Source organism: Alligator mississippiensis, chromosome 13 (genome assembly GCF_030867095.1).
Source record: "Alligator mississippiensis isolate rAllMis1 chromosome 13, rAllMis1, whole genome shotgun sequence".
NCBI classification, from domain to species: domain Eukaryota; kingdom Metazoa; phylum Chordata; order Crocodylia; family Alligatoridae; genus Alligator; species Alligator mississippiensis.
In genome coordinates, this window is record NC_081836.1 from 30,079,092 (window position 1) to 30,106,479 (window position 27,388).

Below are 27,388 nucleotides of genomic sequence, written 5' to 3' on the forward strand. Positions count from 1 at the left end.
ACCTCAGTTTTGTTAAGCTCTCCATCCTCATCTTCATAGGAGCCACCAACAATGAAGGAGTCTGGAATGCTCTGAGCTCCTGGAGCCAAGATGTTGCTAACAGACCATTTTTTTGGTCGAGGTAATGGCTCCTTTTCACCACCAAGCTTCAAGACCCCATTCTTGAATAACAAGGGGTATTCTTTCTAGTGAGAAAGAAAAATACGAGGACTTTCATTCAGAGTATGAGCAAAACCAAATACACACTGCTGTGAGCTACATAGCAACAAGCAAAACACAAGGCTCAACAAGCAAAAACAGAATTATGGAGACACAGCTTGGAAAACATGCTTCAGCATCTGCAGGCCAAGCATCTATAAAATACAAGCATCAAACTGCATGAATAGACACAGACAAGAAGAGCTGCACCATTTTAATTCACATGCACATGGGAGTTGCTATGGGGCATCAGAAATCAGGAAGCAACGGGTTTGAGGCAAGTCAAAGAAACATTCATATACCATGAACTGAAAAGACACTGACAAATAGCACTATTTTCATGCAACCTGGGGAATAGCTGGACACATCCATATGACAGGCACAAGCATTCACTGCATGTTGTAATAGGGAGCCTCAGGGGGCAGGCTCAGGGCAGGGCACAGCTGTAACTGGGGTGCCATACCAATTATATAATGAGATTAATTAGGAAAAAATACCTGCAAGCAACCCAGAGGGTCACCTGACTGGAAGAGGGCAGGGCTACAGAGATATAAGGCAGTCCCAGAGGTGGTCAGGCAGTCTGGCCATGGAAACTGAACAGGAAAGAGCTTGGTGGAGGGGCCTGTGACTGAGAAGCAGATTGGGGGTGTGCTAGGCCTGGTGACAACAAGAAAAGCAGCTGAGGTTGGCCCTGCATACGTACCCAGGTTTGGGTAGGAAGTTAGTTGTAGCCAGAAGGGCTTGTGTTTATGTTTGATGTCAGTGTTATCCATGCCTGGGAGGAAAAGCACTGGAGAAGCTCTGGAGGAGGGGAGCTATACCAGAAACCTCCTCTCTCACAGGGCAATAGGGACTGGCAGGTGGCAATCAGTGTGGCTAGAGGGACATGAACAGCTGGGCTGGCTCCAGATGGGCAACAACCATAGATCTGGAAAGGGAATAGTGAAGACCAAGGATGAGGAGGGCTATCACACTTATTGGACTGACTCTGGGACCTTTGTTTATTCTAGGGACTGGTGACTTTTAAAGGGGCTATGCCTTAGAATGGGTGTTTGGGTGTCCCTTAAAGGGGCAATGCTGGAGGAAAAGAGGAGAACCAGAGAGATCAGACTTGAGGGAAAGTTGCTAACATCAGCTGCAGATACCTCTTCAAGAGCAGTGTGGGCAGGGTGTAGGGGAGGAGAAGCCCCATGAAGACATCCAGTGGGACTTTCCTTAACCCTTGTTACAAGCTACCATGAAGACCAGGTATGTTCCCATTCATAGAATCGTAGAAAAGTAGGGTTGGAAGGGAGCTCAGGAAGTCATCTAGTCCAACCCCCTGCTCAAAGCAAAACCATCCGCAACTAGATCATCCCAGCCAAGGCTTTGTCTAGTTGGGTCTTAAAACCCTCCAAGGATGAACAGTCCACAACCTCACTGGGTAACCTGTTCCAGTGTTTTACTACCCTCTTAGTGACAGTTTATCCTAATATCTAATCTAAACCTCACTTGCTGCAACTTGAGACCATTGTTTTTTGTTCTGTCATCTGCCACCACTGAGAACAGTCTAGCTCTGTCCTCTTTAGAACCACCCTTCAGGTAGTTAAAGGCTGCTATTAAATCCGCTTTCAGTCTTTTCTTCTCTAGGCTAAATAAGCCCAGTTCCCTCATTGTCTCCTCATAAGTCATGTGTTCCATCCCCCTCAACATTTTTGTTGCCCTCTGCTGGACTCTCTCCAATTTGTTCACATCCTTTCTGTAGTGGCGGGGGGGCGCAAAACTGAACACAGTACTCCAGCTGTAGCCTCACCAGTGCTGAATAGAGGGGAATAATTACTTCCCTTGATCTGCTGGAAACACTCCTACCAATGCAGCACAGTATTCTGTTAGCCTTCTTGGCAACAAGAGCACACTGTTGGCTCATTTTCAGCCTACTGTCCACTGTAACCCCCTAGCGCTTTTCTGCTGAGCTGCTGCCCAGCCAGTCAGCCCCCAGCCTGTAGTGGAGCATGGGATTGTTCTGTCCTAAGTGCAGGACTTTGCACTTGTCCATACTGAAACTCATGAGACTTTTTCTGATTCAATCCTCCAATTTGTCTAGGTCTCTCTGAATCCTAACCCTACCTTCCAGTGTATCTACTACTCTTCCCCCCCACCCCCTCCCCCACCAGCTTGGTATCATCAGCAAACTTGCTGAGGGTGCTCTCTAAGCTATATTCCAGGTCATTGATGAAGAAATTGAACAAAACTGGCCCTAGGACCAACCCCTGGGGCACTCCACTTGATAGCAGCTGCCAACTAGACATTGAGCCATTGACTACTACCCTCTGAGCCTGATCCAGCTAGTTCCCTATCCACCTTACAGTCCATTCATCAAACCCATACTTCCTTAGCTTGCCTGTGAGAATGTTGTGGGAGACTGTATCAAAAGACTTGCTAAAGTCAAGCTATACCACATCCACTAGTCTCCCCGCATCCACAGAGCCAGTCACCTTGTCATAGATGGCAATCATATTGGTCAGGCTTGACTTGCCCTTTGTGAATCCATGCTGATTGTTCCTAATCACCTCCTTCTCCTCCAAGTGCTTACAAATGGACTCCTTGAGGACCTGCTCCATGATTTTTCCAGGGACAAAGGTGTGGCTGACTGGTCTTTAGTTCCCTGGATCTTCCTTTTTCCTTTTCTTAAATATGGGCAGTGGGGCACTATATTTTCCCTTTTCCAATTATCCAGGTCTTCTCCTGATAACTCTGAGTTTTCAGAGATGATGGGCAATGGCTCTGCAGTCACATCAGCCAATTCCCTCAGCACCCTCAGATGCATTCTGTCTAGCCTCATGGACTTGCATATATCTAGCTTTTCTAAATGGTCACTAGCCTGTTCTTTTGCCACAGTGGGCTGCTCACCTCCTCCCCAAACTGTGCTGCCAGGTACAGTAGTCTGGGAGCTCACCTTGCCTGTAAAGACTGAAGTGAAAATGGCATTGAGTATTTCAGCCTTTTCTGCATCCTCTGTCATGAGTTTGCCTCCCCCATTCAGTAAGGAACCCACACTTTCCCTGATCCTTCTTTTTGCTGCTGACATACTTGTAGAAGCCCTTCTTCTTACCCTTCATGTCCCTTGCTAACTGCAACTCCAATTGCTTTTTGGCCTTCCTGAATTCATCCCTGCATGCCCAAATAGTACTCTTATACTCCTCCCTAGTTGTTTGTCCAAGTTACCACTTCTTATAAGCTTTTTTTTTGTGTTTTAGCTTGCTGAAGAGTTTGCTGCTAAGCCAAGCTGGTCTTCTGCCATACTTGCTAGTCTTCCTGTGCATCAGGATGGTTTGTTCCTTCACTCTCAGTAAGGCTTCTTTAAAATACAGCCAGCAATCCTGGACTCCTCTCCCGCTCAGACTGGATTCCTAAGGGATCCTGCCCATCAGTTCCCTGAGTGAGTCACTCTGCTTTTCTGAAGTCCAAGGTCCTTACTCTGCTGTTCTCCTTCCTTCCTTTCTTCAGGATCCTGAACTCGATCTTCTTCTGGTTGCTGCTGCCTAAGTTGTTACCTACTATACTACATTCCCCACCAATTCTTTCCTTTCACCCCATTCACCCTTTCTATTACTTAAGACCAAGGCATGGCAGGAAAATCCAGGGGTGTCAGGAATAGAGAGTGGGGACATCAGTCAATACCTCTGCCACTGGAGTGCTCTAGCCCTCACTCCTATTGTACATTTGTACACTTGCAGACTAACATCCTGAAAAAGTGAACCACAAAAGCAAAGACATGTAGCTGGATATGTACAAAGAGCTCATTGACATGTTGGTGTTTTAGGTCTTTGCATGCCCTCACCTCTCCAGCTGTTGGCACTTGCAAGGAAACCATATAGTTCTGCTGAGGTCCTGTGGGAATAAATGCATCAGGGACGGAATAAGCAGCCTCCAGTGTAACCCTCAGGAGATTGCCACCTGACAGCTGAGCTGCAGAAAGCAGGGACTCTTGGACAGACACTGCCACTTCGAGGGCACACTGCAGGTAAGAACAAAGGGAACTGACATTACCTGCTAAAAAAAGCAACTGCTAAAAAGTTCAAATGCACCTGTGTGCACATAAAGCAGGCAGATACCTAAGTGGAGAATTTATAATGTTGTAATAGTTACTTATTTAAATGAAGTAGAATATAACAGTATTGTGAGATAAAGGCATCATATGGTTATTTTGTGACCATTGCATTCAATTTGAAACAATCTCCTACTTAAAACATCAGTGTCTTGAAACAGGAAAATAAAACCAGCTCTACTGAAAGAACACTAAGGCTGCAACATATTGTACAAAGAATTCAAGAGAAGCCAAACCTAAGGTTGCAAGTGCAATCCTAGCTATACCCCTTTTATCCACCTATATGATTATTTAGGCACATACTCACAATAAAGGATGGATGGCCTGCAGGTGTTCAATGTTTATTATCACTATTGTTCAACGGGTAGACTCTTGCCTTATTTATTACATGTAGCTGATCAGTCTAACAGCAAAAATACGTTTTCAAATGCACTAGTGTAAATTTTAAGTCCACTGATTTAACGAATTTACACTAGTAACTGCACACAGAATTTGGTCAGAATTAGGCCCATTTCCCCATAAACTTCATTACATTCACTGTGTATCTCTGCTTTGCTCATTGAATATTGCTCAGCCTGTAAGCTGAGACTGGGATGCCACATGAAAATAGTCCTTACTGCATAATCGCAAGCTATGCAGCATTTAGTTTGCACAAAGAAAGAGAGTAAATGTTATACAAGCAACCTCATCTTTGCCAATTTCTGATTTTTCAACACTTCACTTTGCAAATGTATTGTTCTTTCAACTGCTTTTTAAATGACAAACAATAGTATTTATGGGCTCACTTCTGATCTAATTATCAGTTGAAAATTTGTGATATTCTTCAATGGGAATACAAGAGGTCCCTGTATTTTTATATGTATGATTTTAACATTTCATGTGCAAAGAGGCAAAGTCACAGTTACTGAGAAAAACAAACAGTGTTTAACTAAAAAGCAATAGGCAGCTGAATGACTGAATTACTGAATGAATGAACCAGCAAAGTTCCACATACCTTGGCATCTGGGCGCAAGTTCTCCATTGGAGAACCAGGTGCTGCATGCAATGGAACAGTTGCTTCAAATGAACACTTGCCTATGAAGAAATAAAGATGGAAATGGCATAAAGCCTGAAACTTCTCTTATAGAGAAATTGTGTACCGACAGAAAAAGCTGTGGCATCTGCCCCCCTCACTGAATAGTCCTCTTAGAGAACTGGATATTTTTGTCAATAAATGAGGATTTATGAAAAAAAGTTTATGGTACAGCTTCAAAGAAAGCAAGGAAAGTAAAAGGAGGGTGAGGTGACAGTGTGAAGTTTCTACTGCACCTTGAAGCAAAGGTAGGAGGTCAACAACAGCCTGGCCAAGAGCCACAGTCTTCTCATCCTTCTGCCTCTTCTCCTTTGGCAAGACTTCAATCACAGTCACTGGCAAAAAGGGAAAAAAAAACAGACTCTATGGAAGTTGCTCAATCATCTTAAAACAGTCACTGAAAACAATATCATTTAGGGGTGCTTAAAAAGTGAGGAACTGTATTAGCTTTTGGCTAATGTTCCTATTCTGTTCCTCAGAGCCAGAAGAGAACAGAATGGTTGAGAGCTGTCTGTTACCAGTGCTCACACACTACATTCTCCACATCCTCTTGCAGGAAGAGGATGAAAATGGAGGAGCTTAGAGCTCCTCACAGATGATACTCCTACTCCATTCTCTAACAAGAGACTTCTAGTAGGAGCAGATGGCAATGGCCTTGCTGAGAGGCCTTGGGCAAGATCTCCGCTCCTGACAGTGAATCTGAATGCATAGCTAACAGACAGTTACGTACAGAATATGGGCTTGTGTGCAATGTCATCCAAAGAGTTAGGCCCATCAGGGTTATAGTCGAAGCTGGTGGTGAAATTATATATCACTGTTCCAGTGGAAGAAACATCAGTTTTTGAGGAATCGCCCAGGGTTGTGCCATTATATTCTACACGAACATATGTAACTGGAGTTTCTCCTTTTACACCTTTCTAATCAAGCACAAACAATCATTAGGGTTAATTATTTAATTTAATTTATAAGAAAGGCATATTTCAAACTGCATGCAAATCCTAAGAGATTAAATACTAATACATAACTGTTTTCAGAAAGGTTCCACTTTTTGTAAGGTGTTAAGAGGTAGCTCACAAGTAGTATAGCTGAGTTAATATCTAGTGGCAATTTCAGCAACTTTGCTGAAGATATTTAGTATTTGGAATCTGTAGGCTCCTTTTACTTTACAGTAGTGCAGTGGTTTTCAAATTTCCTGAAGTCACAGAACTCGTTCATATCACTCCTGCTTCTGTAGAACTCCTAACCACATCCATAGAGCCAGGTGGCCTGGCCCACTCCATTACTCACAATCTCTTTGCAGAATCCCTGACAACCTATCATGAAACCCCTGGGTTCTGCAGAACAAAGTTTGAAAACTACTGCAGTAGTGGCTTTAAAGAAGGGTCCAGTTCTGAACATGTTTTCAAAGGTTTTCTTAAACATAGGAACACACTAATTGCTAGAGCAGGGTTTCACTTAACCTAGCAGCCTTTCACTGACAATGACCAGTATCATATAAAATACTGGAAGAAATGCTATGGAAAAACTGGTGGCAGTGGGGTGGTGACCACCCATGGAAGCCAGTGGTGAGGCGGGGGCTGGCAACTGCCCACAGAAGCTGGCAGCAGTGTTGGCGGGGGGGAGGGGCAACCGCCCGCAGCAGGTGATGGAACCGTAGCAGGGCCTGCACGGCACTGTCCGCAGAGCCTCCCAAAGCGTGATTCGTGCCCCCCCGCCAGGGACAGCCATGGCCGCCACCCACTGCCCCGCACCTCGTGTGCCACTTTTCCATGGCTGGCCACACGTGTGGCTCCGCAGGTTGCTGATGGGCCTCCCACCCGGCCAATCACACACTGCCCATCAGCAGCCCATGGAGTCGCACGTGCGACCAGTCATTGGAAAGCTGTGCACGGCAGCAATGCAGGGTCATGGGCAGCGGCGCAGGGTGGTGGATGGTGGTGGCAGCCACCATGTGCGAGCTACCCCCTCCCCTTCCCATGTCTGCCCGGCCAGATGGTGCCTGTGCGACCTGCAAAGGGGCACCATTGCCCTTGCCTCCCTGGCCCTGTTCCTGTAAGGTGGTGGTGCGGGGTGGTGGTGCTCTGTCCCTGCCCGCCCACGCGTACCCTCTAGGACCTTTCCAAGTACCCCTAGGGGTACATGTACCCCTGGTTTACAACCCCTGCTTTATCTGATTCCTACTAAGCATTTTGCTTCTACATATTGTAGTAAAATGCTCTATACTATGGGCATGTTGTGCAGTGTATAAAAAAGGATTTCATTATATCAGTTTTAAATTTACTGCACTTTAATTTCGCTATTTCCTTCTTTGAAGACTAGAGCAGCTAAATACAAGTCCCCAATTTACCTTTCCTAGACTGTCTGCTATATTTTATTTATTTATCCTACTCTTTTTATGCATCTCTTCTCTAACCCAACATTCCCCATCTTTTTCAATTTCCCTTTATCTGGAAGCTTTTACAGACCTATCATCATTATTATTGCCTGTATCTTGGCCCTCATTATATTTGCTACATCCTTTTGGAGATGGAATGACCCAAACTGAACATGATATTCTACATGAGCTTGTATTATTGGTTTATATAGTGACATTATATTATTTTTAGTATTTTTTTAATCTATCCATATTTTCCTAGCTCCCAGGGCTTGTGTGTGTAAATTTATTACTGAGGGAGAGATACTTAGATACTATGGATGAAATACCCACATGGATGTACTCTTAACTTTTTCTTCATTTTTCTGTTTGAGTTGTCCTCAAAGGCACTCAGAGCTTTTCCTGAGCTGTTACTAGAAGCCAGTAAAGACACCCGTATAATGCAAAAGCCTCATAAAGACTGGATTCGGATCGCCACTGTAATCAAATGACCTTTAAAAGCACTGACTTCACCGAGGTCACTTGGGATTTACCTTACTAAAAGTGAAACCAGAATCTGGCCCTACAGCAGAGCACAATAAGAAAGATTTAAACATCTCTTTCATGTGTGTTTGTCTCTATGCTATGCTAGTTGTGGAAGAAGAGGAACATGTTAGTACAACAATATTTTTTGCATAATTTGCATTGTACATTGCTTAGAACACCCTGTAGGGACGAACACAGTCCATATACACATAGTACTGCAGGAAGAGGCATGGTAGGCCACATTATATATACAGATAATCATGTAAGAGGGGGAACAGTAGAACTCATTACATATTAACGTCCAGGCAGCTCATCACCCTGGCAAGTGATGTGGGGACTGAAAGAGCTTGAGAATGCAAATCTCTATATGTGGACTAACCACAAGTGGGGAACCAACAGCCATACTGTGACATTATGAACCACACTGAGTTTCTGGTGTCAGAACAGATGGCTCACAATTATATGTTCTCCCTCCATGCCTCTGCTGAGTCCACAACAAGCAGGTCCATTCCTGACCCATCTACTAACGGAGATAAAGTTACTGACAGACAAGTTGAGACATTTTCAGAATACTTTACCAGGTCATGCCCCTCCAACACTGTGATCTGCACTGATTTGACTGGGATCAGCGATGCTTCAGTAGATTGAAGAGGAGGAATAGCAACAGCTAGGGATCCTCTTTTGGCAGACTGCCCGACAGGGGCAGCCATGTCTCTACAGGAACATGAACATTACAGTGAAACATTCTAGTAACTTTTTTGATGGATTCTGCTTTGCACAAACTCAGCACAGCCACCCATGCCCTCAACAATGCTATTATTTTTATGCGAGTTCTCCTTCCTTCTCTAAACATAGCCCCCTCTCCTAGTTAATATATATAATGTCAATGGTACACAGACCAAGACAGAGCATTGAAGACATCCTGCTACAGTTCCAGAGGCCAGAGCTCAAGTCCTGCTGGAATCACTTCCTGACAAGGCATGAATATTGAAACAGCCCATAAAGCATCTGGTGTATGCATCACAATCAAACTCATTTTGGAATGTAGTTTGATTTGACTGCACACTCCAAGTGAAAAGTGCCTCATGAAAAGAGTAATTGCAGTGGGAATGAGCAGAAAGCATATACAAATAGGTGTGGGGTATCTGGTGCTGTGTGTGTTATGGTCAGATACACAATGCCTTTAAAATTGCAAGGGTTTACTGTCTGTTGAAACATGGCTGCATGTTAGGTTTAGGGCACTGTTACTAAGTGCTCTCTCTCAGACACAGAACCATCTTTGGCTGTGTATCTTTGTGCCCCTTATCTGCCTGGTGCCTGTGCCCCAGGGATCATGTTGTCTCCAAATCCACAGGTCCTAAGCACCTCTGAAAACAGGTCCTTCACTCTGAATGGTTTCCACTATAGGAGCTCAAAACAACCAGAAAGCAGGCTTAACAGGCTACCCAGAAATTCCCCTTTTCCAACCCTCTCTGCTTTACCTCAGTATGAGGACATGTCCCAAATGCAGCTGCACTTTGTCACTTCTGATTGCCAGCTCAAAGGCTACTATAGCTTACACTAGGAGACTGTATTAGTCCCTGAATGGAATTAGGCGGTTGAAAAATGACACAGAAATACCTGCCTTTGATCTCACATCCACCAATATCTTCAGCTACCATAAAAACCAAGGCCTACAGAACTAGACTGCTTCTGAAAATATGATTGCCTTGCATCAGATTGGATATATTAGCACTATCCTTCCAGAAGCCATATGAACACAAATCTAACAATAAATAATATGAACCCTAGTAGGACTGTAAGATATGCCAAACCTCTCGCTGCACTAGCTAATGACATCAGCGTGCAGCTTCCCAGATACACACATAGCTTTTACTTCTGTGATCCATTCCTCTCCACTTCATTCCTTTTCTGACTCACACACCTGTTCCATGGGTCTTTTTAAAACTGTTAAATCTTTGGGGCACTGCCACTGATGGCGTGTTTGCACCCTGGCCAGAACAGTAAGTCTCTCACCTGCCTAGGACTTCTAAGCACTGCCCTGATATAAATGCTAAATAATACTAAAACTAAGCAGTGAAAGCATATCTTCAGTGATTAGATTTTATTATCTTGGCTAATCAACAGTGCCAGGTAATCTAAAGCTCTTTATGTTGTGCAAAATCCAACAGCAAAACTATGAATTAGCTAAGGGATGTCAGCCTGACAGGCAAGATTGTCCAAAATGTCTGAACATGTTGACCTTATCTATAACATATGTCCTATGAGCCCAGGCATTTCATCATATGATAGTTCACTGGCACTGCAATAAACAACCTGGCATTTGCTGTATATCATTCACCTATGGTATTTTTCCAGGGCTCACAGCTTACAGTCCATGTTTATTTATTATATTAGGTATGAAACTGAAGACAGTCATATAGTGTTGCCTTTGGGGATATAAATTGAATACAAATGTATCTAAGTGTTCTCCTAAGAGCTAGTTCTTGCTCTTTCAGTACTCGGACTACCTGATCTCTACTATCTGATGTCTGCAACTAGGAAACAGTGTCTGTGACCGGGGACTTTGATTTGGAGAAGTTATGAGCCTGAAGAGAGGTCTGACAGGAACTATCTGCTTTAGGTTGGTTTCCTGGGAATCAAAGACTGTGTTAAAAGGGCAGCCCCAGTATAAAGGTAAAACACAAGGAAACTGTCATAAAGGATACGTTTTAAAAAGCGTCTGTACGTTTATTTTGTGCATTTGACGGCACGTCTATAGTCAGCGGCCCTGCTTTCCCAGCTCAGTCTGCGAGTCAGTCGATGTCGGCGACTCAGCCTGTGCCACGAGGGAAGAGAAAAGCGGAAGGTGACTGGAAATGCCGAGACTGGCGGGGAGGGTCCGAGGCAGAGCGCGCTCGTGTGCTTGGCGCCCCCACGCCCCGGCCGCAGGCGCCCCTCCACCCCGTGCCCTGTCGCAGAGGCGCTCGGGCGGGGGGGCGGGGGGTGCAGGGGCCGCCCCGCTCCGCCCCGCCCCCGGGAAGGTGCTGCGGCTCCTACCTGAGCCCATCGCGTCCGCCGTAACCACAGCAACGGCCCTGCTCTCGCCGGTCCGCACGGGGCTGGCCGCTGGGGGTCACGTGATGTGGAGCGGAGCCTGCCGTCGCCATGTTTGTTGTGGGCACCGGGGCTGGAGCCCGGGCAGCGGCATGGTTGTGGGCCTGGTCCCCGCCCGTAGACCTCCCGTAGCCCGGAGTCGCGGGCCACAGCCGCTCCTGCATCCTCACCGGACCGCACAGTCGCAGCGCACGAGATCCCGCCCGACTGGGTGTATTGGCAGAGCGCACGGTGACCTCACATGGCTACGTCATGGGAACGTGCCTTGACCTCATGGGGCTGCAGGCGACGGGGCGGTGCCCTCACGTGCGGTGCCCTGGGGGCTCGTTTGAACGGGCATGGTGCCGCGTCCTCGTGACTGCGAGGCCGAGAGCGGGCCGGGAGCCGCGCGGTCCTGGCTCTGGGTGGATCCTCTTGATTTAAGGACGGTCCCTGACTGATGCTGCAGCCTAGGACACGTCAAATCAGCAGAGCACCACCAAGCCTGCAGACCGCGAGGCAGGCTCCAAAATCACATGATTCACTTTAAAAATCAAGGGATTTTGAAAAAAAAGTACATTTGGGGCCAGTTCCTGCCCCTTCTGGAGTCTGATTTCTTCAGGGCCTTTCTCATTCTTTTCTCTGCAAAGCCTAGATCAGACATTAAAAAAAATAAAAGCAAATACAGAACAGCTCACATAATCAAACTGCTCCATGAACTGGGGCTTTAGAGCAACAGTCAATATCATGAGACTCGTGACCTGATCATGGGAGTTTGCAACACTGTAAAGACACATCCTTCTCCGTTGCAGCAGGCACCGCGCTGGGGAACACGCACGCTATAGAAAAGAAGGGCTTTGCACCAGGAATGAAACACTACTGAGAGGTCCTGACAGCCAGACAGGATGGGGTCCTTTACTTCTGTGACTCATTGATGGGGATCATAGGCAGACAAAGCTCTTTGGGTTAATCCAATATCTCTTATTAGACCAATTCAAATGGTTGGAAAATTCTTAGCAAGCTTTTGGGCACAAACACCCTTTGTCAGGCTGAGGAAACATCAGCAGATGATCTGTGGTCTTCCTGGATGGAGTGGTAAAGCAGCCAGAGGCCAGTACATTTGCAAGGGTGTCCAGTATAGCTGTGTTGGTGTAAGGACATACATAGGCAGACGAGGCTCTTCGGGTGAATATGATACCTTTTATTAGACCAACTTAAATAGTTGGAAAAAAATATTTCCCATATGCAAGAAGGTACATATGCAAGAAAGCCAGTCAGTTAAAATGTAAATTGAGGTGGTCGGTGTGAGCGACAGATAGGAGGGAAGGGGGAATGAGACATGAGAGACATGAGGGTGGAGGGAAGGGAATGAGAATAGCTGGTAAAAAGTGGAGGATTTACCTAGGGATCGTTGTATTTGATCTGCAGGACATGGGATATAGCTGTAAGAAACTAGATTCTTCACCAAGCTCAGTTGCATAACATCCAGGGATCATTATCAAAAGGAGGGGGAATCCTTAGCTGTGAACACCTTCCTTGTACAGAGGCAAGAATTGGTGCAGGTGATATTTTTTATTGAGCCAACTGTGGTTGTCACAGTACTGTTCCTTAGGTCTCTGGGAGAGAAAGTCATAGCAGAGCTAATAGCAAATGCAGCAGTAATTTTATTAGTGTCATATTGCAGTGAAGAGAGCAGTAACAAATTATCAGATGCACTCGACTCGCAAGCCACAGATTCCCTGCAGGATGAAGCGCTACATGGTACGTGAGGAATGGGGCAGCAGAATGAGGGTGAACTGGATGTTGCACAGTATCCTAGGCTATGGGAAAGGCATGGGATAGGGTAGATATTTTCTCTTCTCTTCCACAGGGGTGAGCAGGGTCATACACACAGTCCTCCAGCACAGTGAATGCGTGGAGTGGGGTGGGTGATACTCACCAACCCAGCACAGGGGTAGATTGGGGGATAAACAGTGTGGTCAGCTCAAGGGTAGTGGATTGCACTGCCTCTTCAGGCAGGGGGCAAGTGTGACATGGGTTTCTGAAGTTCCTTTAGGGAAGACCTGATAAGAGTTTTTACACGTGTTCCTCCTGGGAGCCAAGCCCTGAGGTCTCAGTCACTCTACCCACTAGAAGCCATTCTTTTTGGAAAGGGTCTGGGCAGGCAGGATATTCTTAGACCGAAAGGTTCTTCTTAGCATTTCAGCAGATTGAAGCAGAAAAGACTCCAGGAGACAGCAGGCTGCTGCAGCCCAGAGACAAGCCCCAAGCAAGGGAAGGAGTCACTGAGTGGGAGAAAAAAAAAGAGAAAGAAGAGGGAAAGTAGGACAGAAAGCACCTGGAAGGTGAGTCCTGGAACATGCTATACCTCCCACATATATAGTCAGGGAAGAGGTGGTTTAACTCTCTCCAGCTCAGGGTTTACCCTTCTCCTTAGATTCCCTCTTTTCATCGCTTTCTTCCCCTCTTCTCTCATCTCTATTTAGTTCTTGATAGTCTTCCTCTTCCTGGAGTAATTTTGAGATCTGTTACATCTCTCTGTTTTTCCTTTCTGACAAACGGGTCTACAAGTGAAGCAGACTGAGGATTCAGGTGGGAGGAGAGACAGTCCTCTGACCCTTATATTCAGGTGCTAAGCATTATGTTCTCCCCTTAGATAATTGTACACAATTCCAGGGTAATATAGGGGCTAAGGTGTGTTTTGATGAAAAAAGCATTTAACTATTTTGTTAATATGGGTTACACCCACTGATTTCTACAGGGCATCAGGGTTGTGCTCTGACTAGTTAGAGGAGCTGTATTTGGGGAGAGGGAGGGCACGTCTACACAAGACGTTTATTGTGGAGCTGACTAGCTCCACAGTAAACATTTCAGTAGGTGTGTCTACATGTGTGCCGGACTGCACAGTCATTTAGTACTTGCTTGAAGTACTTGCCTGTTGCTACTGTGCAGTAGTGTTGGTGTTACTGTTCATGCCCTCCAACACTACACTGCCATAGCAATGAGCTATGGTGGTGTAGCTTATCACTATGTCAATGTAACCTCTTGTGTAGATCTGCCCAGTGTCTACATGTGTGCCCCTATTAGGGTGCAGGAAATTAATGAACTCTGCAGCAAGACAGTACTTTTAAATACAAGTAATACCCTGCTGCGGAGGTTTTTTTGTGCACAGCAGTGCACATGTAGATGCTGCCCAGGCTGGCTGGGGCATGAGGGGCTTCAGCACAGGGGCTGCCTGCTGACTAGCTTTGTGCTGAAGCACCCTCGTGCCCCAGTTAGTCCCCGCACGGTACACTGAGCCCAGTCAAAGCATCCCCAGGCTGACAGGCTGACTCCCAGAACTGCCTGCCAGCTGGGACTGCTTTGACTGAGCTCCATGTACTGCACATGAATAAATTCCAGAGCTGATTGCACCAGAATTTATTTATGTGCACTAACTGTGTGTGTAGACAGGCCCAAAGAGCAGGAAGGATAGGGTGGAACTGGGGAGCAGAATAGGACAAAGGCTTGAAAAGTTCCAGGGAAAAAGGAGTTAATGGAAATCCCTGCTGCCATTATAATGGCCTCTGGCTTCATTCCTGTCAGGTCTTTGACACCTCCCAGAGTTGATTGGCCAGCTCCATGAGGGTGGCCCCCTGACCAAAATAGCATTGCTATCAGATTCATGGGGGGAGGGTGCTTTTTGGTGGTACTATCTTCTTGTCCCCCTGATATCTGAGCATGGGTCTCCTTTGCCAGGCCTGGGCCTTGCATCAAGAGTGTTCTCTTTTTTTTGCTCTCCACCCTATCACCATAGCTTTAGTGCAGTATCTTATTTTGGAATGGAAAATCAGGGGGCTTCACATGGGCTACATGTGTCAGCTCTGGAGGGGGAAGGGGCTGGCATCTTCTGGGAGGGCACTGGGAGCAGTCCAGCTGGACCCCCCTCAGATCTGCCATCATCCAAACAGGTAAGCCATGGCTGTGGTCCCTTAGGTAAGCACTGTTCCGCAGCCATCAGCTTCTGCTGAGCTTGGCTCATTATATGCCATGAGGTACAGGTCCCTGGAATTCAAGCTGCTCATGTATAGCCACTGTCAGCATGTGTGTGTATGTCTGTACATATATGCAGAGGAGCATCATACCGCTGCCTGAAGGACTTCTACCTCTGAATCCCACAGACCAGCCACAGGCTTGTCCAGAAGTTTGTGCTCAGCGGCTGTTCCAACACTTCTTTCTGAAGGCTCAACAAGTATCCCTCCCCTCTCTCCTATATCCCTGGACCAGCTGCAGGATAGAAAGGGTTGGGACCATGGCCATGAACAATAGCCCTCCTACTGGGGTGTCTAGCACTAGTACCTCTCTCAGTGTTCACCTGCCCGTGGAGTCTGCCATGGCCCACTGTTCAATAAACTGGTCTCTCAATACTCTAACTGGTGGTGGCATCACTCTTTTCCCCTTTCCTCTCTGCTTTCTCTCGCTTGGCTGATTGGCACCCTGGGTACAGTCAGGTCACATACACCAGTCGTAAATGCCTGGAATCTTGTTTGAATGAGACACAGACAGTGAAGACCACCAGGAGGCCCTGCCCTTGCTGTCTCATGCCTCTGTGAGTCAGTAAAATCTACCTTGCTCCCAGCTGTCTGTGAGGCACTTAGAGATGAAAAACAAAATATGCAATAGCTTTCAACTGACAGATGTTTCAGTTGTGAACAAAGCCAGGCTTCCCGGCTGTCAGCCAGCTGACTCTCAGACAGACCCCCAACCATGTACACCATAATACAATGATTTTTTTCTGAACGGGGACCACAGCCAAGTCCACTGGCAGGGAAAGGATTTCCTCCATGACTGGGGCCTGGAAAACCTTCTACGTTCCCACTCTGCTTTGGGACTCAGTTAGGATAATGAAACCAAACTTGTTCCAAATCAGTAATGGGAAGGGGAGCTTGCTGATGTAACAGGAAGACAGGGAAAGAAGAGGAAGAGAGAGATGAGAAGTAGGTGTCTGTAGCTGGGTGGAGAGGTTGGGCCTACTAAGGTGAAGCAGCTACTGATGTTACTCGCATCAGGAGCACCTTCCTGTTAGGCCTGGGTTTCGTGCCCTCAAACTGGCACCCAGATCTACATTCTGCACCTTAGGCAGCTTCCATCCCAGGAGCTAAAAATGCCCTGCAGTCCCCTCTGCTCCTGGAGAAGTGTTGCCACACCCTTCTAGTCAGGGGAGCTGAGCAGCACAGAGGCAGTGATACCCTTTTTGGCACAGCAGCCATCAGAACCCAGGCTAGCAGTCTCCTGGCCCCACACATGGTTGACCCCCACTGCTTCCCTGCAGATTATTAGCCAGGAGGACATCTCCAGCATAGCAAGAGGAGGAGCCCTGACCTCAGCAGCTGTGCTGCATTCCTGCACAGAGCATGCTAGGTATCAGCTCCTTGGGGTAGCAGGGGAAGCCCACTGAAACACAGGGAAGGAGACCCTGAGGACCAGGCTTCACTTTCCCATCCCAAGAGCTGTTATCCTTTGCCTTGTCCTCACCACTTCCAGGTTGGCTCAACTCCAGCACTAGCAGAGATGGCTCACAGGAACAAGGACACTCCATCCAAGTTCAGATGCTCCAAGAAGAAGCCTGCTGAGGAGCCTGTGGTTACAGGCCCCAACATGGACTCTCTGGGCTTCCAGGCTATGGACAGCAACATTCCTGGTCTGTCACAGGTCATCCTGAGAAAGCTTAACATGAAAAGCTATGACGAATACAAGTGAGTAATGCCAGATTACCCGACCTTGTCTGCATAGGTACAGGCTGCCCTCATAACACTTGCACAGTATGTGGACTTGAACACATCTGGGCCTCTGTCTGCACTAGCTGAGCAGGGCATGACCAGAAGGGAAAAACAAAGCTGGCTTAGAGGGAAGCTTGCTGGACTGGAAGTGCCATCTCCAGTGACCTAGGCTGCCCTCCTAAGTGAGCTCAAGATCAGGTCTGTCTCTACCAGTTCATACCAACTCATATACAAAACTGATGTATATTACACCAGGATCAGAAACCGGATATGAAGCTCTGTATAGCTCAGTGCCTCACCACATGGCAGCACAGGAGTGGGTACTAGCCTGTTTACTCTGAACAAACAGTGACCCCAAGATGGACACAGACAGACAAAACCTAAACCTGCACTGTGGAGTTTTACCCAATTCTTTCAGGGTAATTCTCCATGGGCTTACATAAGGTTACTCTAATCTGCATGCTGCTTTTTTTTTCATCAGTGTAATATTGATTGCACTTGTGAGAATTAGTTATTATCCATGCCCAAAGTAGGGCCATCACACTCCTTTAGAGCGGCAGTCCCTGCTCCTCCCAGGTACAGATAAAGCTCCTGTTTTTAAAAGCATCTCAGAGGAAGACATTCTCTGCTAGCTGCCATTAAAATTCTGGCTAGCCTCTGCAGAAAACTGCACCAAGGCCCTAATAATGCATTAACATTGCAACATTAATGAAGCAACAATCACTCTCTACCATCTCTGCTAATGATGCCAGTGGCTTACGTTATGCAGCCCTTGTCCAGTCCTTATCCCTAGGAAAGGTCCCATATAGATGTGGTCTGCACTTGGGCTGGAGCCAGCTCACTTTTCAGCAGCAATCCTGCCTTGGATGCTTTTCCACAGGTCAGCCATGGACGGGAAGAAAGGGAGTGCAGATTTTGGAATCCGAACATATTTTGACATGTTTAAAAAAATGGAGGACACCTTCAAATTCTGTGTGGAGTGCAAGAAACTCCCTGATGCTCTTCCTGACTCCAAAAACCTCCGTCGATGCAAGAGGTACAGTTGGTCCCCCAGTGAAGTGGAGGGGGTGAGCATGGCTTTAGAGGCCTGTCCCACAGCACCAAGCAAGACCCATTCCCTGTTGCAAGTAAAAATGCTCTCAACTTCTTTGTAGTGGCTTTGAGAAGGGGAGGATTAATTCCTATCAGATACACATGGGTTGTACTGGGCTTCTGAATGTGACACTGAAATGGATATTACACCCCTGAGCAGCCACTGCATCTAGTTTTTGTTCTGTCATATCTCAGAGCCTGATTCCTGGCCAAAGAAGTTACATGGTTGCAAGGTCATCCTGAGCCTTGCAGCCCACTGGCATACCAGCTTCCCGAAACAATACCACCCAAGGGTGCAGGTGGGCTGGTTTCACACCCAGTCACCTGAATGACCAAGTAGCTGCTGATAACTAGGCCTGCTCCAAGCTGCCCTTGGCATAAGTCTGGAGCAGGGGTCCAACTCCGGTACCATAGCAAACCACCTTAACCACTCTGTCATCACATCCCATTGATGTTCTGTAGGGTGAATCTGAAGTCTGTGGGTCACCTATAACATGCAGGGCTGGCAGAGGCAAGAATACACTGAAATCCAGGGGAGACCAGACTCCTTGAGGCTGTTCTCTCAAGCTCTGTCTGTGAGACCCTTTTCCATCAGCTTCCTGGATATGTATTGCTGCAGCCTAGTGCCCCTACTCCTTCCTCTTCTCTTACCCTCCCTCCAGGTGCCAGAATGTGTACTACTGCAGCCCTGAGTGCCAGCGGGCCAACTGGCCTGTGCACAAAAAGTTCTGCAAAAAGCTCAAGTTGGTAGCCCTTGACCGGCTGGTGGAGTGGCTCATCTTCACAGGTAGGAAATTTGGGTTTGCTCTCCATGCACCAGTGGACTGGTGTTGAGCAGGCTGGCCCCTCTACAGCCAGAGTAAGCCAATGGCATTTCTCATTTGACTGCCTCAGCACCAGCTTACTAGCCAGCTGCCTCAGGTGGGAACAGCAAGGGAACGGGGCCAGGGGTCTCACTGTAGGTTCTGTCCAGAGCTGCTTCTACTCTCTACCAGCTTCTCTCCCTACCTGACACTCCTGGTTTTCTGGGGTCTCAGAGACCAGTCCTCAAACACTGCCTTTAAAGCCCAGTGAGCACCTCCCACAGTGACAGAGCCATGCAGTGGTTGGCAGTATGGGAATCTAAGAACTGCACAGATGCATGTACTCCAACCTGCAGGAACTCCTGATTTTGCTCCTGCTTCTCAACCATTCAGGGTATGTCTGGAGCCTATATACTTGCAGACTTTCTCCTGGTTTGGCTGACAGCCCTGATGGTCTCATGGGTTCCCACCCTCCCATCCTCCTGTTTCCCATTCAGTAGCTACCACACTACATCCTGGCTCAGCAACGGGCGAGCTTAACCAAAGTTAAGCTGGCAGAGCCCCATGGCCAGTTTTCTTAAAGACTTAATGATATTCTCCAGGGAAAGGGATCTGTCCCACCTGGTGGAGGCAGGAACCCCAAGAGTTAAGCTTGTCTGTACTTCTCCCACCAGGTGATATTCCTTTCCACACGGAGACCTGGACTAAGCGCATCCAGGAAGTAAAAGGCTGGGAAGACTGGTTTGCCATGCAGGAGCACCTGGATGAAAAGCTGGGTGCTATACTAACCGGGCGTTACATGACCATCCTCTGGGCCAATGCTGGGAAGCCAAAGCCAGAGGAGGGAGAGTTGCTGGAGTCCATCAAGCGGCTGACCTCAGATTTCCAGTCCCGGCCAATCACCATCGGCTTGGGGCTCCATGCTTTCAGTATTGACCCCTACGCCAAGCCCATCACTGTGCACGTGGCTGGGGCTTCCCACATCGAGACCCTCAACACCCGGGTGATAGATTATGATGAGCTGACACGGATATTTCCTGGGCACCAGGGCATCGAGGTGGTAATGGTTGGAGTGGATGTAGTTGATGGATCCATCATGAGACCTCCACTGACAGCCTTTGGACCCAGGGGTAGAGTTTACCTCAGCAGCTATAAAGGCCTCTATCATGACTTTTGGGAATCCCAAGTAGAAACTCAGCAGGCTGCACACCCGGACCTTGTGGTGGGCTTTCATCCAGGTGAGTGCCTGGGCAGAGCCTCACTATAGTTGTGTCGAAGAGGGGGTACCTCATCCCCCTGGTCCCACAGAGCTGGCCCCATCCTGGGTCATGCTCCTCATACCCCTCCAACTGTAACAAAGGGCCCATATTTCCTGCTCCTTCTTTCAGTGTACCCCAACACTGCATTTCCTCTGTGATAAGATACTGCCCACCATGCCTTCCCCACTTCTGTATCCTAGGAAACAACCAGGGGACAATGCCTCAGGCCAGCTTAGCAAAGCCAAATACAGAAGGTGGGTGCACAGCGATGGTAGCAGCTGGGAGGTGCTGAGGTTTTAAATGCCAGAACATAGGACTGGAAGGGACCTACTGGTTCATTAAGTCCAGTCCCTTGTGATTACAGCCAACTATGTAATAACCATTCATCTTGAAGGGTTGCCAAGGGCACCTGCTGGGGCACATGCAGCCTGGGTGTGTCCTGTGCATAATGTCATCAGGCTGATGCATTATCCCAACCTAGGGATGTTAAGGTGGTGAGATGGTGATTCAGCACCGAGGTGTTAGAAAGCACTGGCAGTGGGTCTGTGCCAAAGAACGGTGCTGAGAAGGGCATGTTCTTCCCAGGGACTTTTCCTGTCGCTGCTCCCATGCCACTGTGCAGGCTGTAGTATGTCATGTACTGTAACCTCTGGGTCCCTGCTGTGCTTGATGAAAGCACAGTTGTGAAGCTTGGGCTTCCTGACAGCCTTGGCTCAGAGGATCTCAAAGCACTTGAAAAAAACAGGCTCCATTACCCTCCTTATATAGATGGGAAACTGGTGCACAGAGGGTATTGACTTCCCTGGGGTCACACAGCAAGTTGCTGGAAGAGTTGGGAGGAGTTCTGCTCCGTTCTCTATCCACTCACTGTTACTGCCCCATGCTGCAGGAAATTGGGGAGGGAGTGTTCTTTTCTCCTTTTGCATACTCCTTCTGCTTGGAGAGTGTCATGCACCAGATGTTCAGTGAGAGGGAGGAGGAAGGGACAAAGCAAATCTTTAAGGGCTCTGTACTTCATTAGCTCCTACTTAACTGCTTCTTAGCCTTGGTGATAGACTCCATTCAAGACTGGCTGGCACAGAAAGTGCTGCATAGCCCGGATGCCAGAGGCTTAATGCTATAGGTCAGCATGGCCATCTCACCCTGGGTGTCTGGTAGCTTCTAATAAGCATAGCCAAGAATGGCATGTGCTTCTCACTGGGCATCTCCTGCATGCCATGTGCTATTTAGATATCCTCTAAAGTCTCCACTAACCTAGTGCAAGGGAAAGCAGAGAGGGACCTGACTCAGATCACTAGATCATAGCACCTTGTCTATCTGGCACCCTGGGAAGCTGGGTCTGAATTCAGCCCAGTTGCTCTACTGGACCTGAGAACAGGTGGGACCTGAGATCCCTGAGGTGGGAACAGGGAGGCATGCACGGAGTTTGCTGTGTCAGCCCGTCAATGGCACTGGAAAGTGAGAGGTTTTTAAGCACATGAATAATCATAGTATGTGGCTGGGGCATCAGCATGGCACATCTCTACTTAAAAGAAAGATAATGACCAAGGGTATTGTAGCATCAACCTTGTGCAGCTGGATACAGGAGGAAACAGATGCTCAAAGAGGCCTGAAAACCAGGCAGCCTTGGCCTAGGTACTGTGTCACATCTCTGCTTTTCGGAAAGAAAAACAGAGATGTGACACTAACACAACCTTGCCCTGGCCCCAGGAGGACCACAGCTGCTGTGTAACCTGAGGAGAGGAGGTGGGCTAAAGGAAGACCACTGAGGTGATCCATAGTCAATTCAAGCTTCTCAGCACTATTGGGTCCATGGGTATTGCTATTCTTCCCCACAGCAACCCCTCACAAAGTTGTCTTTTTCTCCAGAACTCAGAAAAGAGATCAGTTTAAAGTATTTAGAAGTATCTGAACCCACTCCTTTCCCACTCAATGAACAGCCACAACAAGGCATTTGGGGATATTATGAATTGTGGAGTATAGCCTCTCTTGTGATTGCTACATGGTGAGCCATGGGGCCAGGGAACAGAAAGCTCTAGGGACCTTTGCTTGTGGAAGCATGTTTTTAAGATCCTCACTAAATACGTCTGTGAGCTACTGGAATTGAAATGCAGCTACGAAAAATATCCATGGGTGCTCCACAAAGTGAGCCAGAGAGCATCATCGTTAGGAAGGAGAATGGATGCCATGTCAGATCTAGGCCAAAGGGTGGCTTAACTCATTGTGGCAGTGTTGTCAGGACACTGCATCAGGCTCAGAGGACTGAACTGTCAGCATCTGGGCTGTAGTGGGGAGATGATCAACCAGAGGCAAGTGTTAAAGAGTAAGGTTATGGCATGAGCACCAATAGACCTAAGTCACCATCTTCAGCAGTAAGAAGCTGATCAGGTTCTTTGGGGCAAGTGGGAAGAAGATGCCTACAGCAGGGAGGTGAGCTAAGCAGGCATCCCCAGAGTTTTCCTGTACTCCTTGGTTTTGCTAATCTGCCAGTGCCCCTGAAACATCTCTCTTCTGTGTCCTGCCAAAGAATGGGGTCACTCATCCATTCTGGGTACTTGCAGCCCACCATTGCCATGATACCTGAGCATGCCACACTTGACACACAGGGCAGTACTAATTTGGCAGAGGGAGCTGAGGCTGGGCTCCACCAGAGCCATGTCCTTTAGAGGGTAATTTGGGAGAATGTTTTTGTGCTGGCAAACACCCTGGTGTGCAGGTGCAGAAGGGCTGATGCTGCCACATCTCATTTACTTGGTGACCCTGGTACAGGTGCTTATGTTGTGTTCCTGTGTAGAGGCTGCACTGGAACAGCTATATAGACAAGTCTCTTCTGTCATACACTGGGCTTAAGTGACTTGCCCCAGGTCCCAGTGGGAGTCTAGGGGAGAGAAGGGAATGGAACTCAGGTCTTCCACAGGCCAAAGCTTGTCCTCACTGGAAGAATCTTGCTGCCAAAGCCCCCTCGTGAAGATGCAGTGCAGTGTGCAGCATAGTCGTGTTCACACCAGGTTAGCTGGGCACAGCTGTGTTGGCAGGGGTTTCACACTCCCAACCTATGTAACTACGCTGGTGAAATTTTACAAAGTGAGCCCAGCCCCAAGTTGGTGCTGTGATCCCTGAACCATCCAAAACACAAGCATCAGATGTGGGAAGAAAAAACACAGCCTTCCACTCCCCTTATTGCATCCCCTGAACAAGAAAAGACAACTTAAGTCACTACTCCAGAGGATAAACATCCTCTTAAAGAAGTATAGGTCATCCTACATCACATCACAAGCCATCAGCAAAAGAAGCCCCACTGGACACATCCTGCCATCTTCAATACAAGGCCGGTTCATCAGAATCATTCCAAATGAACCATGCACTTAGCATTTAGCACAAGTAGTGAGCACTGCTGAAACACAAAAGCATCAGCTGGAAACAGTGAAAAACACTAATGGTTTCCTCTCTTGCAGTCATGCACAGGCCATGGAGTAAAAAAAATCACTGGCTATGGGTTGGAACAGAGGATTTGGCCTTGGGGAACATACAGCTCTGCCTGCCTTGGTTCCCCCTATGCAATATAGGAATAGTGATACTTCCCTGTATCACTTGTTGTCATATATCTGTAAAGTGCTTTGGAGTCCTATGGGGAAAGGTAATTTAGCGCAAAGTTGTATCCTAGTCCCATGGTGCTGTGGGTCTGTGTCTTCCAGGGCTGGGCAATTTATATCATGTTGGGATGCTGTGTGACTAGGAATTTAAAAAAGCCACTGACCCATTGAGACACTGGCACCTGCCCAGGCACACACCACCTGCGGACTGTCCAGCTAAAGGCAGGATGATTCTGCAAAATCCCAGAGGGCTGCAACCCCTCCACACCCTGCAGAACATGGAGTCTCCCTTGAGATCCTGCCCCCTCCCTGCCAAGCCTTCCCAGCTGGTGGCCTGTGCCTTCCGACAGCACTGACCCAGTTGCCTCACCCTGCAGTGAAGGCTCTCAAAGCCTCTTGCTTTCACCCCTCCTTGTGAAATGCTCTGAAGTCAGTGGGAGTTACCTGTTTGCAGCACGGCAGAAATAGGGGCTGTCAAAAATAGACTAGCTATGGGAGTCTGGAGCATGTAGTGGCAGGGGTAAGAGGTGAATGAGAATAAGAATACTGTACAAGCTGCTCCAGCTCCTACTGTGACCACACCCCCAACCTTCTTCCATCTGCAAAGCCACTCTTCTCTGCACTGGGACCAGGTTTCTCCAGGGTTTCCACCTTGCCTTCTCCCTTGTTTGCAGGGTTCCACGCCTGCCAGGACCTGATGGAAGGCTGGCTCCCCACCCTGCTGCTGCTGCGGGACTACAAGATCCCCACCCTCTTCACCGTTTACAAGTAAGGCAGGCTTGTCTACCCGCCAGGAGCCAACATGCCCAGAGCCCTCAAGACAGTCATTAATAGGGGACAGCTGCTCTCTGACTTGGACTGATACCTTTCAGTGCCATTTATGTCATTGCATGCTGGACCACACGCTGAATGTGAGCCAACAGCGTACTCTGGTTACAAACAGAGCCAACAGCATGCTGGGCTTTATTAACAGGAGTGTCACCTGCAAGACAGGGGAAGTGATTCTTCCATTCTGTTTAACACTAGTGAGGCCTCAGCTAGAGCATTGTATCCAGCTTTGGGGCCCACACTTCAAGAAAGACAACAACAATGGGAGAATCCAGCAGCGAGCAACAAAAATGGTTACCGGCCTGGTAAGCAAGACTTAGGAGCAAAGGCTGAAAGAACCAGGGTTTAATTGGGAGAAGAGAAGACTCAAGGGAGAAGATTGATATGCCTTCAATTACTTGAAGGGGGATTTTACAAAGGATGGGGATAGACTATTCTTTGTGGCTATAAGGGCTACAGGAGCAGTGATCTTAAATTGCAACAAGGGAAATTGAGGATGGATATTAGGAAGAATGTCTTCACTCTGAGGGAGATTAAGCATTGTAACAGGCTACCTAGAGAAGCTATGGAAACTTCAGCCTTGGAAGTTTTTAAGAGTCAAGTTAGACAAACCCTTAGCTACAGTGGTCTGCAGGGGGGCTGAAGCAGTTGACCTCCCAAGGTCTAGTCCAGCTCTGTTTTCCTATGATTCTATGTCACCCTGCAATAATATGCTATAATTGGCTATTAGAGCTTGACATTTCTTTAAAATGCTACCAGAGTGTTTCAGCTGGGGCATTGCCCAAGCAATGCTGTGGGGTGCCTCATGTTGTTGGCATCCAAGTGGCACTGGCAGGGCACTGCCGTAGAGGAAGCTTCCACTGACCATCCTGGCACAGGTTATGTGGTGTCAGGACAGGGGGGTGTTGGCAGGCTGTAAACATGCCCCTCATCTCTCCCTGACAGTGAGCAAGAACTGAAGTCCTCCCTGAAGATCCTGATGGAGCTGGAGACCAACATCACAGGCTGTGGAGCCAACCCCTTTGCCTCCCTCAAACCCGAGCAGGTCTATTCCAGCCCCAACAAGCCGCCTGTCTACTGCAGCTCCCACTACATCATGTTCCATGGGCTGTCCAGTCCCCCGTATGAGCCTGATATCAGGGAGCTGGAAGAGGAAGAGGACAAAGGGGAGTAGAGAAGAAATGCTCACACCTGCTTGGTATCAAGTAAACCAGGCACTTCACTGCCCCTAGACAGACCCTGATATGCCACCTCCAACCCCTGCCTCCATTCCTCTGGCTTGGCTGCATTCAGGGCCAGTGCTCCCCTCTCAGCTTGGGCAGCAACCCCAACAGGTAGCAGCTCTTCATGGGGTCTAGGGAGGGGAACCTGGCTGTGCTGGCTGCTTTTATAGCTGCCTCCTTCAGCAATACAGAGGTCTCTGAGGGACACTGGAGAGAGCAAGCTCTCTTGGCTATGCCTCAGAGCTGACCTCCACCCCAAACCAGCACAATGAACAATGGGAGAGAGAGAAACCAAGCACTTGCCTGAGCAGGGCTGCAAGCATTTAGCAAGCACTGCAGAGTCTGTTGCAGTACCTGTGCTGGCTCAGCCCACTCTCACCTTGGGGTGGGGGCTGCCCATTATCAGTGCAGTGCTGTCACAGCCATTTGCAGCATATGTGGTAGCAGAGATGTGAGAAGTGGTGTTCACAGAAAAGGCCCTGCCTGCTACTGCTCACTTACCACAGCTCAGCAACATACTTGTCAAGGGCACTTCCCATCAGTGACCTGTCTGCTGGGAGCTGAAGTGTGGAGAGCAGCCCTCCTGTTCTTTCCTACAGGCTCTCACTTAACTACCTTTGCTAAGAGCCTAAACACTGTCCCCTCTGACTGAATGGCAGGGGGCAGCAGTTTTCCTGTATTCCTGGTTTTTGGGACAAAAACATAGCCATAGCTATCAGCTCTCCAGCGCTTGCCCTATCTAGCTCAGAGCTAGCTAAGTGAGGTGGAAACATTTGTCCCAGCTCACCTGGGGTTATGAGGAGGGTTTTCCATTCAGCAGACCTCTGCAACCAGGCTCTCACCCCCAGTAGCTAGAGACAGGACATCTGTCCCAGACCTAGTGCCTCTAGGTCTGCGGTTCCCAAACTCTGACAGATTGTGCACCACCAATTTAAATGATACAACCTTAAGTCCCACCAGCAATTTTTCAATTCAACCTGAAGTACCACCAGCAAATTTTTGTCATATAATTATAATAAATCTGCTAATGCATACCACAGATTGGGAATGGCTGCTCTAGGTTATGGACTGTGATCCTCTTGGCAAACCAAGCCAAGCCCTGTTAGTATTTAATCACCTGTTTGAGGTGCCAGAGGAGACCTGGCTGGGAGAGGCTGGCTGCAAGGGAACAAGCAATGCCTGGTGGAGACACACCGCTTCCTGTGTCTGCCTAGGGGATATCGGGAAGGAGGAACGCTCCCTCCAGTGTACTGACTCCTGGGTACTGAGTTCATCTGGAAGAAGCTGGAGGGGGCATTCCCCATGCTGAGGTAGTGAATACACCTTGAGTCAGTGGATGCCTTGCGCAGCCTCAGATTTGCATTAGACCCAGGGGTACATCTGCACTGACCCTTGTGTGGGTCATTGTGTGGTCTATCCATTCAGTCTCCTCTGCTCTTCAGGCCTTGTTCCCTGCCCTGGTGACCCTCAAAGATCACAGCAATGGGAGATGCTGGGGGC

The 27,388-nt window shown here is 48.1% G+C and overlaps 2 protein-coding genes across 3 annotated transcripts in view; one reads left to right on the forward strand and one right to left on the reverse strand.

Annotated features, from left to right (window-relative positions):
* CFAP70 (cilia and flagella associated protein 70) overlaps positions 1 to 11,361 on the reverse strand; it is a 31,428-nt gene extending 20,067 nt beyond the window's left edge. Inside the window, exons 1-8 of one of the 2 annotated variants that reach the window (XM_019493135.2) lie at positions 11,296 to 11,361; positions 10,985 to 11,074; positions 8,835 to 8,970; positions 6,088 to 6,274; positions 5,594 to 5,692; positions 5,280 to 5,359; positions 4,019 to 4,195; positions 3 to 185 (exon numbers count right to left, since the gene is read on the reverse strand). In XM_019493135.2, the coding sequence (XP_019348680.1) occupies positions 3 to 185; positions 4,019 to 4,195; positions 5,280 to 5,359; positions 5,594 to 5,692; positions 6,088 to 6,274; positions 8,835 to 8,966 (858 nt within the window). In that variant the 5' untranslated portion in view covers positions 8,967 to 8,970; positions 10,985 to 11,074; positions 11,296 to 11,361. Of the gene's footprint in view, positions 1 to 2; positions 186 to 4,018; positions 4,196 to 5,279; positions 5,360 to 5,593; positions 5,693 to 6,087; positions 6,275 to 8,834; positions 8,971 to 10,984; positions 11,170 to 11,295 lie in introns of those variants that run through there. The other variant, XM_019493134.2, reaches the window with a different exon arrangement.
* Positions 11,362 to 11,396: 35 nt separating this feature from the next.
* Positions 11,397 to 27,183, forward strand: MSS51 (MSS51 mitochondrial translational activator). The gene is made up of 8 exons (XM_006262884.4): positions 11,397 to 13,092; positions 13,530 to 13,676; positions 16,855 to 17,066; positions 17,971 to 18,126; positions 18,845 to 18,969; positions 19,660 to 20,223; positions 24,512 to 24,605; positions 25,611 to 27,183. The coding sequence occupies exons 1-8, from the start codon at positions 13,042 to 13,044 to the stop codon at positions 25,837 to 25,839; spliced, it is 1,578 nt and encodes a 525-aa protein (XP_006262946.2). The 5' UTR covers positions 11,397 to 13,041; the 3' UTR covers positions 25,840 to 27,183.
* The last annotated feature ends 205 nt before the right edge of the window (positions 27,184 to 27,388 follow it).